At 35.1% G+C, this 15,134-nt stretch overlaps 1 protein-coding gene across 1 annotated transcript in view; it reads left to right on the forward strand.

Moving 5' to 3' along the window:
* Positions 1–13,298, forward strand: part of LOC132696720 (plasminogen-like) — a 76,650-nt gene extending 63,352 nt beyond the window's left edge. The window contains exons 3-7 of the mRNA XM_060661711.1: positions 468–696; positions 3,639–3,817; positions 8,699–8,859; positions 8,916–9,096; positions 12,930–13,298. Coding sequence (XP_060517694.1) covers positions 468–696; positions 3,639–3,817; positions 8,699–8,859; positions 8,916–9,096; positions 12,930–13,214 — 1,035 coding nt within the window. The 3' untranslated portion in view covers positions 13,215–13,298. The remainder of the gene's footprint in view (positions 1–467; positions 697–3,638; positions 3,818–8,698; positions 8,860–8,915; positions 9,097–12,929) is intronic.
* Positions 13,299–15,134: the final 1,836 nt, after the last annotated feature.

Genomic DNA, 15,134 nt, shown 5'->3' on the forward strand with positions numbered 1-15,134 from the left:
AAACTTCTGTAAAAGGCACTATCTTCTATGGGGAAGTTTTGAAAAACATTTATTTATCAACGGTATAATGGTATAATGGTATTGTTGGATTATTAATTATATTGTTTTTTTTTCTAAACGCGAATAATATTTTGTCACTGTAAAATTTTAGTTTTTTAGATTTTGTTTTCCAATTTGCTATGTAAGAGTTGCAATGTGTGTATCTATGAATAAAAAAGTTTTATTTTTTTTTTGTTTCTTTGTTATACATGTAGGTCTGTCGTGCAGATGAAATAGGATTTCTGAAGAAGGGATTTAATTATAAAGAAATAGTTCTTAACGTTTACCTTTTCTCCATGCAAGTTTCAGATCGCTGCGTCAAATCACTTGTTCAATCGCGTGTTCTCGCTGTTACTAAACTTTACTTTTTATTATTAATTGCTATTTAGCAATTAAGTTTCATTAAAATCTCGAAAAATTCCATTCAGAGCAGAAGTTATTTGACCAAGCAAGCTCCTTCCGACGTATGGAGCAGATGGACGAAGTGGTCCGCGTGTTCGCCGCAGTGTCGGACCTCGAGAACGAGGAGATGCAGGAAACCTGGCAGGTGCAGGAAAGATGTGCAGAAGGAGACGGCCTATTGTTACCACGAGAAGACCAAATGCGAGTTGTACGTGCTCAACTTGATGGAAGCTAAGCTAATGAAAAACCCTTTAGGTAAGAGGTAAGACAAGGCTACTTATTTGCAGAGGGCGGGGCGAAAATCGCTTTTTAAGGGTTCCTGGTTTGAAGCAATGCGATGAAGCTGGTGACAGACCTAGCAACTTGATATATTGATGTCTTAACGCTTAGAAAATAATTTTACATACAAGAGTTCTGCATACTTAATCTTTCGAAGAAACTTCCACAGGCTACTCTAATACAAATGTTCTGGATTCCTCCTTAGTCGGTTGTTGATGAATGGAACTTGCTGATGTGTCGCCAATCATCCTCACAGCTTAACGGAAACTGGTTCGCATTCTACTCTGTACCTGCTTATATATTCCTTGAGGGGCCGGAGCTAAAGAAGGGGTATGAACATTGTCTCGGACAACTGATAATATTGGTGAAAGGTAAGCACCTGAGTCGCGGTTTAGATTGTTCGGTTGATTATAGATTTCTATAGATTCTCAGATTTTTCGTTGGTAGAAGAATTGATTACGTGTTGATGAGTTTAGATTAGATGAGTTAAAGTTTAGACTACGACAAATAAACTCATTAGCAGTTCTACCAACGAAAAATCTGAGAATCTATAAAAATCTGTAAGCAACCAAACAATATTAACCGCGACTCCCGAGATAGGAAATCATTTCAAATGTCGAGTCTATCCTAAGCAAACTGCCATCTCAAACTGCTAATGAAATTTGATTTAAAACCGCAAAAATCCTTAAAAAACCCGATCCTCCTAAATCCAATATTGCGCAACGCAACCCTAAATCTGTTATTAAAGCTTCTTCTCCGTGACAAAGTCTGTCACCCATCATGGCTCTAATATTCATCGTCTCCACGGATTCCCTAAGATTCAAAAACCGACCTATTGTCAGCACTATTGGTCTCCAAAATATTCACTAGCAAAATACAGCTAATGAAATTCGATTTGAAACCGCAAAAATCCTTTAAAAAAGTCAAAACCTCCTAAATCTAATAATGCAGAGCCTGAACGCATTGCCCTAAAATCTCTAAAATCTAATCCTGACATCGTAATCCTAAAAGCACATAAAGGAAATGCTGCGGTGGTTATAAATACAAATGAATATCAGAAAAAATTCAAGATATTCTTACAGACGGACCATATCGTCAACTTAAAAAAGATCCTACGTCATCTATGGAACGCAACCTTAAAATTATTATTAAGGCTTCTTCTCTATTAGACTGAAAAAATCTGTCACACCTCAAGACTCTAAAATTCCTCGTCTCTACGGACTTCCAAAGATCCTAGTATCAGCATCATTGGTTCTCCAACATATTCTCTAGCAAAATATCTAACTTCCTTATTAAAATCCTTAACTGGGAAAATTGATAGTTTCGTACTTAACCCCTTTCAGTTCAATGAACAATTAAAAAGCATTACATTAGATACACAAGTTATTCTTGTTCGTTTCGATGTAGAATCCCTCTTTATCAAAGTTCCTATTCCTGAAACTCTCAACATCATTTCAGATATATTAAAATTCGAGAATCTGGACCCAAACCTTCTCACCTTAATTGAAAAATGCTTGCCCGGAAAATATTTTTCTTATAACGGTCAAATTTTTGAACAAACATAGGGAACAGCTGTGGGTTTTCCTCTATCACCAGTCATCACGAATGTATTTATGGAAACCTACGAGAAAAAAGCTGTCGACACCTTTGATCTAAAATCAAAATACGTTTTACCATTGAGTTGGAAACTAATAATTACTTCCCATTTTTAGGTATTCTTATCAATAGAAAATCAAACATAACATTGTGTTCACAGAAAACCTACGCACACAGACCGATACCTTAATGCATGGTCACATCACCATCCGGCCCAAAAATCATTGGTTATCAACTCTCTTTTTTACAGAGCCGTAAAACTATCTCAGCGCGAGTCACTGCACTCAGAATTAAAACACTTTACCTCTGCTGTTCTCGTTAATAATTTCCACATTAAATATATTAAGCGTTCCATCACAAAATATACTTCAGCACATCCTTCCAATAGCAATCAGGCCGAAAGCAATCCTACCCTTGCGACTGTGGTCCTACCTTACATTCAAAACATCACTGACCATGTATCAAAAGTTCTAAAGAAATATAACGTCTAAACCAAATTTACCACTTGTCCAAAAATCTCACATCTTCTTCGATCCGTCAAAGACAAAATTCCATTTGCGGCAAATACATGGAGAGATAGGATGAAAAGTATCAATTAGGCTCAAAGAACATGAAAGAGCCTTAAGACTAAGACAAATAAACTCATCAGCAGTTGCGGAATTTTATTCGATAAAACTAAAATTCTTGCATGTAACCAATTCTCCTATCAACGAAAAATCCGAGAGTCTATAGAAATCTATAAACAACCTAACAATCTTAACCGCGACTCAGGTCTTTACCTGTCACCAATATGGGAATCAGTCATTCGAGACGGTGTTTATGTCCCTCAATTAGCTCCGCCCCCTCAAACAATATATAAGCAGGTACAGAGTAAAATGCGAGCCAGTTTCAGTCAAGCTCTGAAAAAGCCGACAGGATTATTGGCGAAAAGTTAGCAACTCAGCAAAAACCGACGCAGCAGTTTTGTAAAAAGTTTTTAAGTAGCCTGTGGAAGTTGAAAAATTGAAAGCATCAATTTTACGCCATGTTGGTAATACAATATATCACTAATCTCCCTGAGCTTTTGACCTAACGTTTATGTAAGAAACTATCCTTTATTTTAAACAATTTTTGACATTTCTTTTGAACCACCCTACATATGCTTTTTTCTGGCAATGGACTGTTAGTAAAGCTTCAAATTCTCTATAACGGGCCAGATTTTCAGATTTTCTTTATAGTGTTACAAAAATTTGGTTTTATTTCTTTTAGAAAAATGTCCAGTAGTATTTCAATGTTTTTTTTATTACCCAAAATTGGTTCAAAGCGATTTACTTGATCCGTAGACAAAAGGAGGTACCACTACACATACAGCCAAAACCAGTTCATTACCAGGGAACCGAGAACGAAGCCGGAAAAGTGCGGAGTGTCTTTCAGCAAGCCGAGGATGCTGAAAATCATCGGCGGAACCGAAGCTCAGCGTTACAAGTGGCCGTGGCATGTGGCCATAGTCAATCAGTTTTTCGTAAGTAATAAAATTTTTATTTCGTATTGAACGCAAGAGAGATAATTTTTACGACGTCGACAAGGAAGTAGGTTACGGCCATCAAATCTCGTATTTCATACATACAGGGGTTCAAGCATAAAATTCTTTTAACATGCAACTTCGTACATGACTAGGTAGCTTTCACGAGATGGCATTAAGCACATTAAGAGTGGTGAATTAGGAAGAATAGCAATATGTCTAAATATTTTTAAAAATTATAATTATAATTATACAAATGTTATATAAAACTCGAATAGACTAACACGGCCTGTTCACGATTGACACGATGATTTTTGATAGGCTTTCTTGCAGATACATTCAACCAAAAAACATAAAAAATATTCTAACTAAACTAACACAGTTAACCGTTGCTGCAATCCCAAGATTTAAAAATATCATCAGTAATATTGAGAAGGGCTTCAATCGCTATTTCTTCTCGGCGATTATATCAAAATTGTTTAAGTAGCTAACCAGCTGTCTTTCAATTATTTTCTCAGATCCCTTTGAAAACGTTAGTATAATACTTAGTAATAGTCGAAAGTTCCCAAACTGTGGCAGGATTAGGGATCTTGGGTAGTGGCACGATTCGCACCCTCTTACATTCGCTGGGAAATTCCGATTTTTCTTGACACAAGTTTATGATATGAGTAAAGCATAATAGCAAAAATGGTAGAAGAAGCTTAATGGTTAAAATATTCAGGTAGTTTTAGTTTTAATATTATTAATAATTCAAGTTATAAGTATAATATCTGGTAATACAGTATTTTCATAGAACGTTTGAGTTTCTCGATCTGGTACGAACTTCGGAATAGAGTTAACAAAGTAATTAATTATATCTACATCACTGAGCTGAGATGGAATATGCTTGTCAGAAGTTAACGGATCCAAATCTCTTAGGGTACACCACATTTTATTTTATTGTAATTTTAATTTGTAGTGTGTTTTCATTTAAAGTTAACTGCAGCGGCAACCACATTTTTCAATGTAATTTTCAAAATCAGCTACAACGTTTATGTTTAATAAGGGGTTTATCCCTATTTTTCAACATAAGACACAAGTTAGTTACGTCACGAAATTGATCTTAGATCAGCATCAAACTGAACAAAATTCAAATTTTGGATGGTTCTTGGATCTTGCAGAGAAATCTTTTCGTAATACCGAGGGAGAACAGTAAACTAGAGCATGCTAGCTAATATTAGGTACATCAATTTTTCACGCCCCTAATATTTTTTCATTGTCCGCCACTAAGATAAGATGCAATAGAGTTGCTGAGAGTTTTGACATCGCAACCATGACGAACAAAAGAGTAGACATCAATTTTAAGAACATTATTTGAAATGTTGACATTTAACCACCAGGTCTCACTTAATCCGAAAATGTCAAAATGATAATTTAAAAGAATTTCCTTTCAATTTTTTAAATAACCTAATATTTAAGTGTACAATCTTCATCTTATACATCTAACTCGTTAGGTTTTATTGAAAATAGTTGAATTAATTATATACATAAAGACAGGCAACAACAGCTTCACACGTTTTAATTTTTTCAGTGAGCGAATATGTTACCTGACAAAAAGTAATAAATAAAAATATTAAAATATCGACATAGATAAACTATGGTTAAATAATAATAATAATAATAATGTCTTTATTTTCGAACATAAATTTTACAAATGAATAGCGAGAAGTAAGTAAACGAATGTTCAAAAAATGGCGAAGTTCAGATGCGAAATTCACAGGAGTATCTCCCTCAACTACTTAACCCAGTATGACATTAATTAATTTATAAACATAACCTAGGCCAAGAAGTGTACCTATAATATATAAAAAAAAAATTATAAAAACTTAAATAAATAAATAAATAAAAAGCTCTATATGTTGCAGAAAACAAACTAGAAACTATGCATGTATGCGTTGCTAAAAATAATTTTTATATTTTCGTTTAAAAAGTATAAAAACTAAGCTTAAACATTGCCGTCCTATGAAATGGTGGAGTGATCTTTCCCCTAAACCTGACATTTAAATTATGCAATTGTCTTCTGAATACAATGCGTCTGTATAAGTACCTAGGGCTTTTGAAGTTTATAATTTTATAAAAATAGTAAGCAGAATATAATTCTCTCCTCCTCTCCATGCTAAGCCACCCTGTTTCAAAGAGTTTGTGTGAAATTGGCCGATACTTCCTTATTCCATGAATAAGCCTAAAACATGAGTTTTGAATTAACAGTTTTTTTTTTAATCAGAACTGTTTAAACAATTTGTGTAAACAACATATAAAGTGACGATTACTATATATATGTTTTATTCTGACATAAGTTCTTCGACAACAACTATTTATATGAGCGGTAAATCTAAAAGAACCATCAAATACTAAGCCAAGATTACACACCAAAAAATTACCAAATTTGGTACTGCATATTTGATGTCCAAAAATAGTATATTATGCAACAAGTGCGGTAAACGGCATTTAACTCACGAGTTTATTTGATACGAGCGGAGCGCAGCGAAGCGAATGTTGAATAAACGAGTGACTTAAAGTTTACCGATCGTGTTGCATACTATACTTTTCCTACGACCGTTAGTGTTTGGGTACATTTTCGCAAAACAACGCGAATACATTCACTGACATGACCGTTAGAACTGACAACCTTCAAAATTCAAAGCCTGGGAAATATTTCCGAAAACATCCGATTGCTCCCAAACTCGTGCGGTAAAATTCCGGATATGTCCGAAATGACTCGGATCCGTGGGAAACGAAACTGACGTGGAAAAGTGTCGCTTCCGGCACGCTAGATCGGTGTGTCATTAGGTATTTTACAAACGGGAGTAGAAAAAAAATTAAATAGCTAGAAAATAATTAGAAAACCAACACAACAAATGCAATCTAATTAGTAACATATATTGTGTTAAAACCAAAAAAAAAGAGAAACCCTGTTACTCAAAAGCAACACACCCGAATAGTAATTTGAAAAAAAAACATAATCACGAAATTATTTTTAACTTTCGTTTTAATTGCAAATTCTGAATAACGGCATCATCATGAGTAATTTTTTTTTGGGCCATTTATTATGACAAAAATATTGTCACGATACGGTCAACATGATTTAGCATCTAGTATATTTTTACTTGTAAAAACTAATTAATCTTGAAAGACGTGTACGTGTACTATTCAAACTGCGCCATCTGTCGGATGGTCTCTGATTTCAGTAGAAGACATGTAGTATATTTGTCCGGAATCAGAAGGTAATTTTTTATAGCAATAGTTATTAAATTTTTCCAAATCTTAGTTTGTAGTTTTCTTTATTCTTATGTACATAAATTGATAGTTTAAGTAAATAAATACCTGTCAGAGTATTTTTTTTTAGTTAAGAACATCTTTGCTGGACTCTAGTGGTTTCAGGTTGTATATTAATCGAATTATTCTTTTTTGTTGGATTGAATTTAATTTAAGAGAAGAGTAGAACTTAAGAAATATTTTCATGGTAATATAGTAAAATTTGGACTATTAAATTTTGTTCAGAAACAGAATATTTAATTGACAATTAAGTTCTGCGGATATATCATCTTTGTTGGCCTCTAAAATCAACTAGTATAGTTTTCTTAGGATTTAGTATGAATATATAGTAGGTCTGAAATTTTTGTATAGCGATTTCAATTTCCATTCCATTTATTGCGTCACTAATATTTCCTGAGGGATTCCGAGCTCAGCACTGAATGGATCAGAATAAAAATCCTCAACCTTTATCGCGATCTTCCTTTCTGATATGTATGACTCTATACAGTGATCTATTGTTCCTGTAACAAAGCCTAACGAAATGTTGAGAAAGGTCAAGCAAAATTGCAACAACAGTTTTCTCATCAATTATGTCAAAAATATATTGCACGAGTTCTGTTGTTCCTGTTTCAGATGAAAAGTTTTTTTGATAACCAAGTGTTATTTTTTCAGAATCAAAAAATTTTGCAATCTAATGTGCAGTATTATTTTTTCAAAGAAACTTCCACTGGCTACCGTACTATGTTGAAGAATCGAAATTGCTGACGTTTCGCCAATCATCCTGTTTTCCATGCTTCCATTTTACTCTGTACCTGCTTATATATTGTTTGAGGGGGGCGGAGCTAAATGAGGGCCATAAACACCGTCTCGAATGACTGATTCCCATATTGGTGTGACAGGTAATGCTCTGAGTCGCAATTAAGATTGTCTGGTTGCTTATAGATTTCCATAGATTCTAGAATTTTTCATTGGTAGAAGAATTGATTACATGCAAGAATTTTAGTTTTATCGAATAAAATTTGATGTGCGGTTTCGTGGTTCTGTTCGGAAACTGCTGATGAGTTTATTTATTTTATTTTTATTTTTATTATTTCTTAAGGCTCTTTCATGTTCTTTGCGCCTACTTAATATTTTTCATCCATTGATGTTTTGAATTTGACAAGAAAAAGAAGTACTATTAGGGATTTTTTAAAGAAATTCTTATTCAGGAGTACTTATAACCCAACTATACCATTTTCTATTGTGTTTTAATACAGGAGGTTACAGGGTGTTTGAAATTTCTTTTGCGCCCCACTTAAAATCTGTGTTTGTAATTTGATTTGCGCGCTATATCTCAAAAACAAAGCTAGCTAATATTGTTCCAAAACGGCATCATTTGTTTCACGAAAATCGAGCACAAGACTGCGAAAACCAACTCTCTAACAGTAACTGAGATACGACAATAGCAACGAAAAATAAACACATTGTACCATTAGTAATTAAGTGTAGGAAATTTCTATACCTATATTTCCATGTTTCCTGTTTCATTGTGATCTACTTTTCTTTTCGATCTGCGTTTTTTCATTGGTAAAAGATATTATTTACTAGGAGGTGTTCTGCGGTGGTACCTTGATCGCACCCCGATGGGTGCTCACGGCAAGTCATTGCATTCGTCGATATCTTCGGGTTAAATTGAATGCTCATGATCTTCGCTCAGACGACGGCAGCGACGTAGAGATGATCGTGTCCAAAATGTTTCCACATCCCAGGTAAGAACTGTAGCGCACGCTTAGCAGAGCTAGCCCGAAGTCGCTTTTATTTTCAGGTTTGATTATAAAACCGTCGACAATGACATTGCCCTGCTTCTACTGCCCAGAAGCGTCAGGACGCCCATCGCCTGCCTTCCTAATCGGAGACCCAGAGCTGGTCAGCTGTGTTCGGTCATGGGGTGGGGGAAAATACGTACCAGCGATATGTACGGGGTCCCTGTGCTTCACGAGACCAAGGTGAGACAGAATTTGGAGGTGGTGATATTTGAATTCAATATGCTTTTCCATATAATCACCAGGCAAAAAAAAGACAACAGAAAGCAATGTGTAAACAAGGTTAAAAAAAATTTAGATTATACAGGAGAAAATTGTGAAATAATGAAATATTCTCTCTTTGCTCATTTCCTTAGTCATGATGATACTGACTTCTTTGGAATGCTTCAATTCCCCTTTCCATTGTTCTTCGTTCATCATGATGACATTCTTACTTAAACTTAACTTTTTCAGTATAGACTATTTAGTTATCGTCGCGGTTCAGGGATTTCTAAGCAATCTCCACATTGGAAAGACCAACGTTCGAACCAGATTCATTTTAGTGTTTTTGATTACATATGAGCTTTCCCATATACTGGTAAGTCGCATTATTAGTCACAGCTATTCTTCCTTTAACTTCCTCTAACCATGTTGCTTATTATTGACCCCAGATATGTAAAACTGAGTCCAGTTAACGACGTTAGGCTTATCCGCTATCATTAGTTTTGTCTTGTTTCTGTTTATTCTTAGACCAAACTTTCCACTCTTCTTCTATCCTGTTTAAGAGAAACGCCATTTCCTCATCCATTGTAGCAAATATGGTGGTGTTATCAGCATACGGCAAGATGCTTATTAGATATCTCCCAACGAGAATTACACTCTCCCAGTCATCTAGGGAGTTATAGCTTCGCGATGTGGTCTCACACGTCTTTGTGGATGGATTAAGTTGATTAAGTGACCTGGAACACCCATTTGATTGAATACTTTCTATAACCTACACCAGTTGACAAAGATGAAAGCCTAGTTGTAGTTTATAAAGCAAATTACCGTTTGTCTAACGTTAAGAATATGATTTTAGGTGCCTCTACCCTTCACAAAACCGGACTGTTCTCTTGCAATTTCGTTGTCCACGTAGGTCCTAAGTTGATTATATATAACAGTCTATTTATTATTTTTTAACGGCTTCTATCTCCGTGTTATTGGTTGTCAGTTGGCAACATGCTGTTTTTATCCTTAATAGCTGATGTCTTTAGCTTCAAATATCTGACTATTTCTTTTTTTAACAGATCTCTGGACAATAGGTGTTTTATCTTGTTGACTGTTCTTTGTAAAAGTCTACTGAGACGTTGATATTCTTGTCTCTGTTGTTATTCGATAAGTCCAGTTTTGCTTTTTTTTTTCAGACGAATATATCTCCATTTGTTTTGTCTTAGTCCTTTTCCTTTAGGAATTTAATTCAATGCGAAGAACTGTAACTAACAACTGATGGTCCCAGTTGCAGTCCGGACCAGGGTATGAGATTTCCATCTTTGATTGATCGTAATATAATCTATTTGGTTTCTGTATCCCAACGCCACCCCCTCCAAAACGGCCAATAACGTTTTTAGGTTGTCCATTGTCTTCGGAGTCCCGTCCTAGATTTTCTGATGGAGTGTTCTGCCTATTCTGACACTTTCAACAAGCTTAAGTGTAGGTTCTTTGGGTATTCCAGTCGCTTTATTAAGGTTCGAATGGAAAAAAATAATAAGGTGCTTTTCTATTGTCTTTCTTTGACTTTTGCCACTCGAAATATAAGGCTTCTGTGCTTTCTTCGTCGATGTGGACTCCACCCGTAATCCTAGGTAACGGTAAAACGTTACACCTGAGATATTATTTATACATAAAAAGAAGCATACCCACAGTATTAAAGTAATGTTACTCAGATTTTTTATGTCGGCAGACACTTTACGGTATTATCACTAAAAGACCTCTTATAAACAGAGCTGTGTGATGCCGGGGGATGCGGTACGGTAATTTGGAAGGAGCTTTATTTTACGATAAGATTTAAGTTAATAATATGATTTTTGCAATATTTTATCCACACGAGTATTAATTATTTCATGTTGGGCATGTAAGTTCTCTGATGACATGGCAATGCTGAAACTATTTCATAAGTACGCATCGTTTTTGTAAAAACAAATGCCTCATGTGTTGGTTTAACGGGCGTTGGAAAGGATTACTGATTATTTAGACAACGGTTAAAAAGTTACATTGAATTTTTAGGTACGTTTTATTGCTATCCGTCTTCAGCAAAGTAAACATCTGAATAATATTAATAAATTTGTTATTGATTCAAATATGTTTGAGTTTGAGCATTTCTACTTAGTAAAACGGTTACTCATTCATGTCGTCCTAACCATTAAGATTACTAAGTATTTACTCACAGCTAGAGTTTCAAAATTATAAATCCCAAAGGAATATCGAGTAAGCGTTAGGAATAATTTAGACAATCAGGATTGTTTTCGTTTAGCAGACAGAAACTAACCAATAGGCACCTAAAAGAGTATCAACCAAAATTAATTGTTTACCTGGCTTAAACTTAACCTCAATATGAAATTTTTGTAAATGCAACATCATACGCTGAAGTTTCTTAAAAACTTATATTACTGCCTGATGGTAATTAACCAAAACTAACCAAAGCAAATTGAATTAAATTCCTTTTTTACTGGTGCTTATCTCGTTTGTGTTTCGGTTAATGTTTTGCAAAATTTTTTAGGTATTTTCTATCCTTTTTAAGTAAACAACATTTTAATGATATTTATATTATTTTTTTATAATATATATCTATTTGAATTGTTATTCTACTCATTGAAACGGTTTCTCATTAATGTCGTCCTTACCGTTTATGTTTTTTAAAACTACTAACGATTTTATCCCATTTGGATGCTTTTAAAATCGCAAATTCAAAATGAACATCGGGTAAATGTTAGGAATGAGACTTGCTGGCATGTGACGTGTTATCTTCAATTTAGACAATTCGGATTGTTTTCGTTTCGCTGACTGAACTTGCTAATCATAGGTTATATTCTAACAGCGTTCTTGTATAAAGGTTTCTTAAAAATTGATATAGTGGTTAATTGTCAGTTTCCACGGAAATTTGTTAACTATAAACACATCTTAACATCAAAACAAATTGCATAAAGTTCATTTTCTGATTGTGCACATCTCTTTTGTGTTTCAGTTAGGCATTTTTGTTGTTTTCGTTATTGTTTAAAATATCTATGTCTTGCTAACCGTTTGTTTTATTTATTATTAATTAATTTATCATAGTTCGATAAGTTTAAAATCGCAAATCCCAAAAGAACATCAAGTAGACATCAGGAATGAGACTTACTGGCATGTGAGTTCAGTCTAAATTTAAACCATCAGGATTGTTTTCGATTGTTTGTGGCGAAGCTAATTTTTTTTTTTGTCGATAAATTAAGCTGTTACCAGCTGTCCATGTTAACATCACTATTTTTTCTGGACGCGTTGATGTCATTTACACCTACGATGTCGTATTGGAGGCTTTTTTATACTAAAAGAGAACTTCACTACAAAACCTTTTTTTAAAACAGCGTTATGAAGTTCAAATATAAACGCGCGAGATACCTGTCTAAGAGTACGACATTCTAACCTCTCAAGACCGTAGAATAGGAACACCATAGACCACCGAACAAAACCCTGATGCAACAGATGTGCCCCAAATTTTTTTTTCGAGAAAACCATTCATCGGCATCGAGCTACAGGGTGCGCGAAATATTTGAAAAAGTATAACTGGGAATCACAATTACTGGTACAAATGTTTATATTTACCAAAGTTTTACCGCGTAAGGGCTTTGCATACTGAGTAGCGCGCAGCGAGATTGCACATAATTAAAATATAAACTAAGCAACATTGCAACATGGGACACCAGTCAAACAATTACCGCCTTTTCATTTTTCTCCCGTGATACTAAGACGATTACCATATATATAATTAAAGCCTAGACCACCCTTAGTATTGATCTTTTTGCTAGTTACCGCTGGTGAGACATAAGACTTGCAAGAAGTCCTACAAGGAGTTCCTGATCAGCCCCAACATGCTATGCGCGGGATGGAGATCAGGAAAGTCAGACACGTGTGCGGGTGATAGCGGCGGTGGCCTGATGTGTTCCAATTTGAAGCCCAGGAGGCAAAAGTACAGCGTCCAGGGAATCACGAGCTTCGGGGACGGTTGCGGCGAAAAAAACAAATATGGGATTTACACAGCCGTATTTAATTACATCGAATGGATTCACTACGTAATCGACCATTACTCGTGACGCAGTGATTCTACAAATGGCGAAAATGCTTTCCGAAAAATGCCTCGTGTTGTATCGATTTAAAAAAATATATAAATGATCGTAACCGCTGTGAACTAAAATTATTTTATTTATTCCTTGTTTCAATGTAATTAGGCAACGCAAGTTTGCGTAAATATTTTCACCCTATTTTGTCAGTCAGTCGTAGAACCAGTGGCGGAGTAGAACGCAGTCGAAGGTAGAAACATTTTGGAAAGAGGGCGTTAAATGTTTAACCGAAATCCAAAGTTGGCAGCTCTATTTGATCTATTTCCTGGCGTAATACGACTTGCCCTGTTTAAATATTTTTAACTGTAATATTTCGCTATAAATTCTAGTTTTTCACTTTACTCATAGCGACAAATTTCACTAAAAAATCATTAATTAAGAGACGTATTCTGTAGTTGATAATCCTGCAATTTAGCTATTCATATATGAAAGTAGCACGGGAAATTTTAACAGCGTTGCCAAATTTGTTCGATTTACACAGGAAAATTATGTAAAACTGTGGTTACTTAATACTACTTGTTTCCATAATGCGACTTAAAATCGACTAAGTAGAGTTAGATCAAACTGAGTTTATTCAAAAAGTTTCGCAAAAACACAATACAATAGCCGATGGTGAGTAGAACTGTTCTTTAAGATATATTTGAAAACTTCTTTAAACTACACAAAATGAAATTAAAATTCAAGCTATTGAGCACTAGTTTGGAGGATCCTATAAAGAAATTAAGAAAAATGTCGTCATAAATTCATGAAGATAAAACAAAAAGCGGTTTAGAGGCAGCAAATTTACTCCGACGCCCTGTTTGCACTTTCTTTAACCATCAAGTGTCAACTTTCTGCGTTATTGCTGCTGTTTATCGTCCATATACACAATATAATAATCACCACTGTTAACTATTCCCCATGTTCACATATTCTGCTTTGTTCAGTATTAACCTCACAAATAATAGTGGCAAAAAGTTCACCCTTACCACCATCTGAAAGAACATCATGATACACCCCTACAGGAGCTCATTATGATAAAGCTAGTAATCAAAAGCCAGCTGGTGAAGATTTGAAGTGGTACCATCGACCTTTTTGGACCTTTGCTAACCAACGAAAATTGACAACAGTGGATATTCTGTTTCGATTAGTCAACGCTACTTCTGAAGGATATTCCAAAATATTGATAGATAAAATCTTTCTGAGGTACAGTTTTCTAGACAAGTATGCTACTAAACAAAATTTGAGGCCAGTGTTCCATCCACAAGCGAACATGGTAGAAAGTAGAAAATCATGATTTAAAATCACTCTTAGCAACTTTAGTAAGAGATTTAGAAAGATCATCAAGAAGAAGACAACGCCTAAATTCGATCGAAAATGGGATGGGATTTTTATTATCAACAAGGAAATCTCTCCAACTTCATTCCAGGTCGCTCGTCTCAATTCACAAAATGTCCCATTAAGAGTGTATCATTGTTCCCCTTAAGAGGACATACAACCAACAGTACCATTACGAAAACGCGCACGACCCAAGAAACCCACACATCCATCCTGGTTCCTCTTCCGTGCCTGCCTTAAAACCAGAGAGGAGGTTGTAACAAATGAACACCCTCACCACCATCTATCCGCCCACAGAGGAATTAGCCGTCGACCAGAACGCATCATTGAAGTAGATACGTACGGTCCTGCTAGAGTGAGCCACAGCGTACCAGATTTAAGTGAGGGAGCTGTTCAAAGACGAGGAGATGGCCGTTGACGAGTATTATTTATAGGCGTGAAAATTAATTTTGCGTTACGCTCTCCAGGATTTAACAGTTGCTACAACAAACAATTATGACAGAAACGAAAATTGAATATTTCCTAACAGATGCGCAAACCGACAATTCTGTTATCTATCACCCCATCTACTATATA

Source organism: Cylas formicarius, unplaced genomic scaffold (assembly GCF_029955315.1).
Source record: "Cylas formicarius isolate icCylForm1 unplaced genomic scaffold, icCylForm1.1 PGA_scaffold_1__22_contigs__length_36826433, whole genome shotgun sequence".
Lineage (NCBI taxonomy): Eukaryota > Metazoa > Arthropoda > Insecta > Coleoptera > Brentidae > Cylas > Cylas formicarius.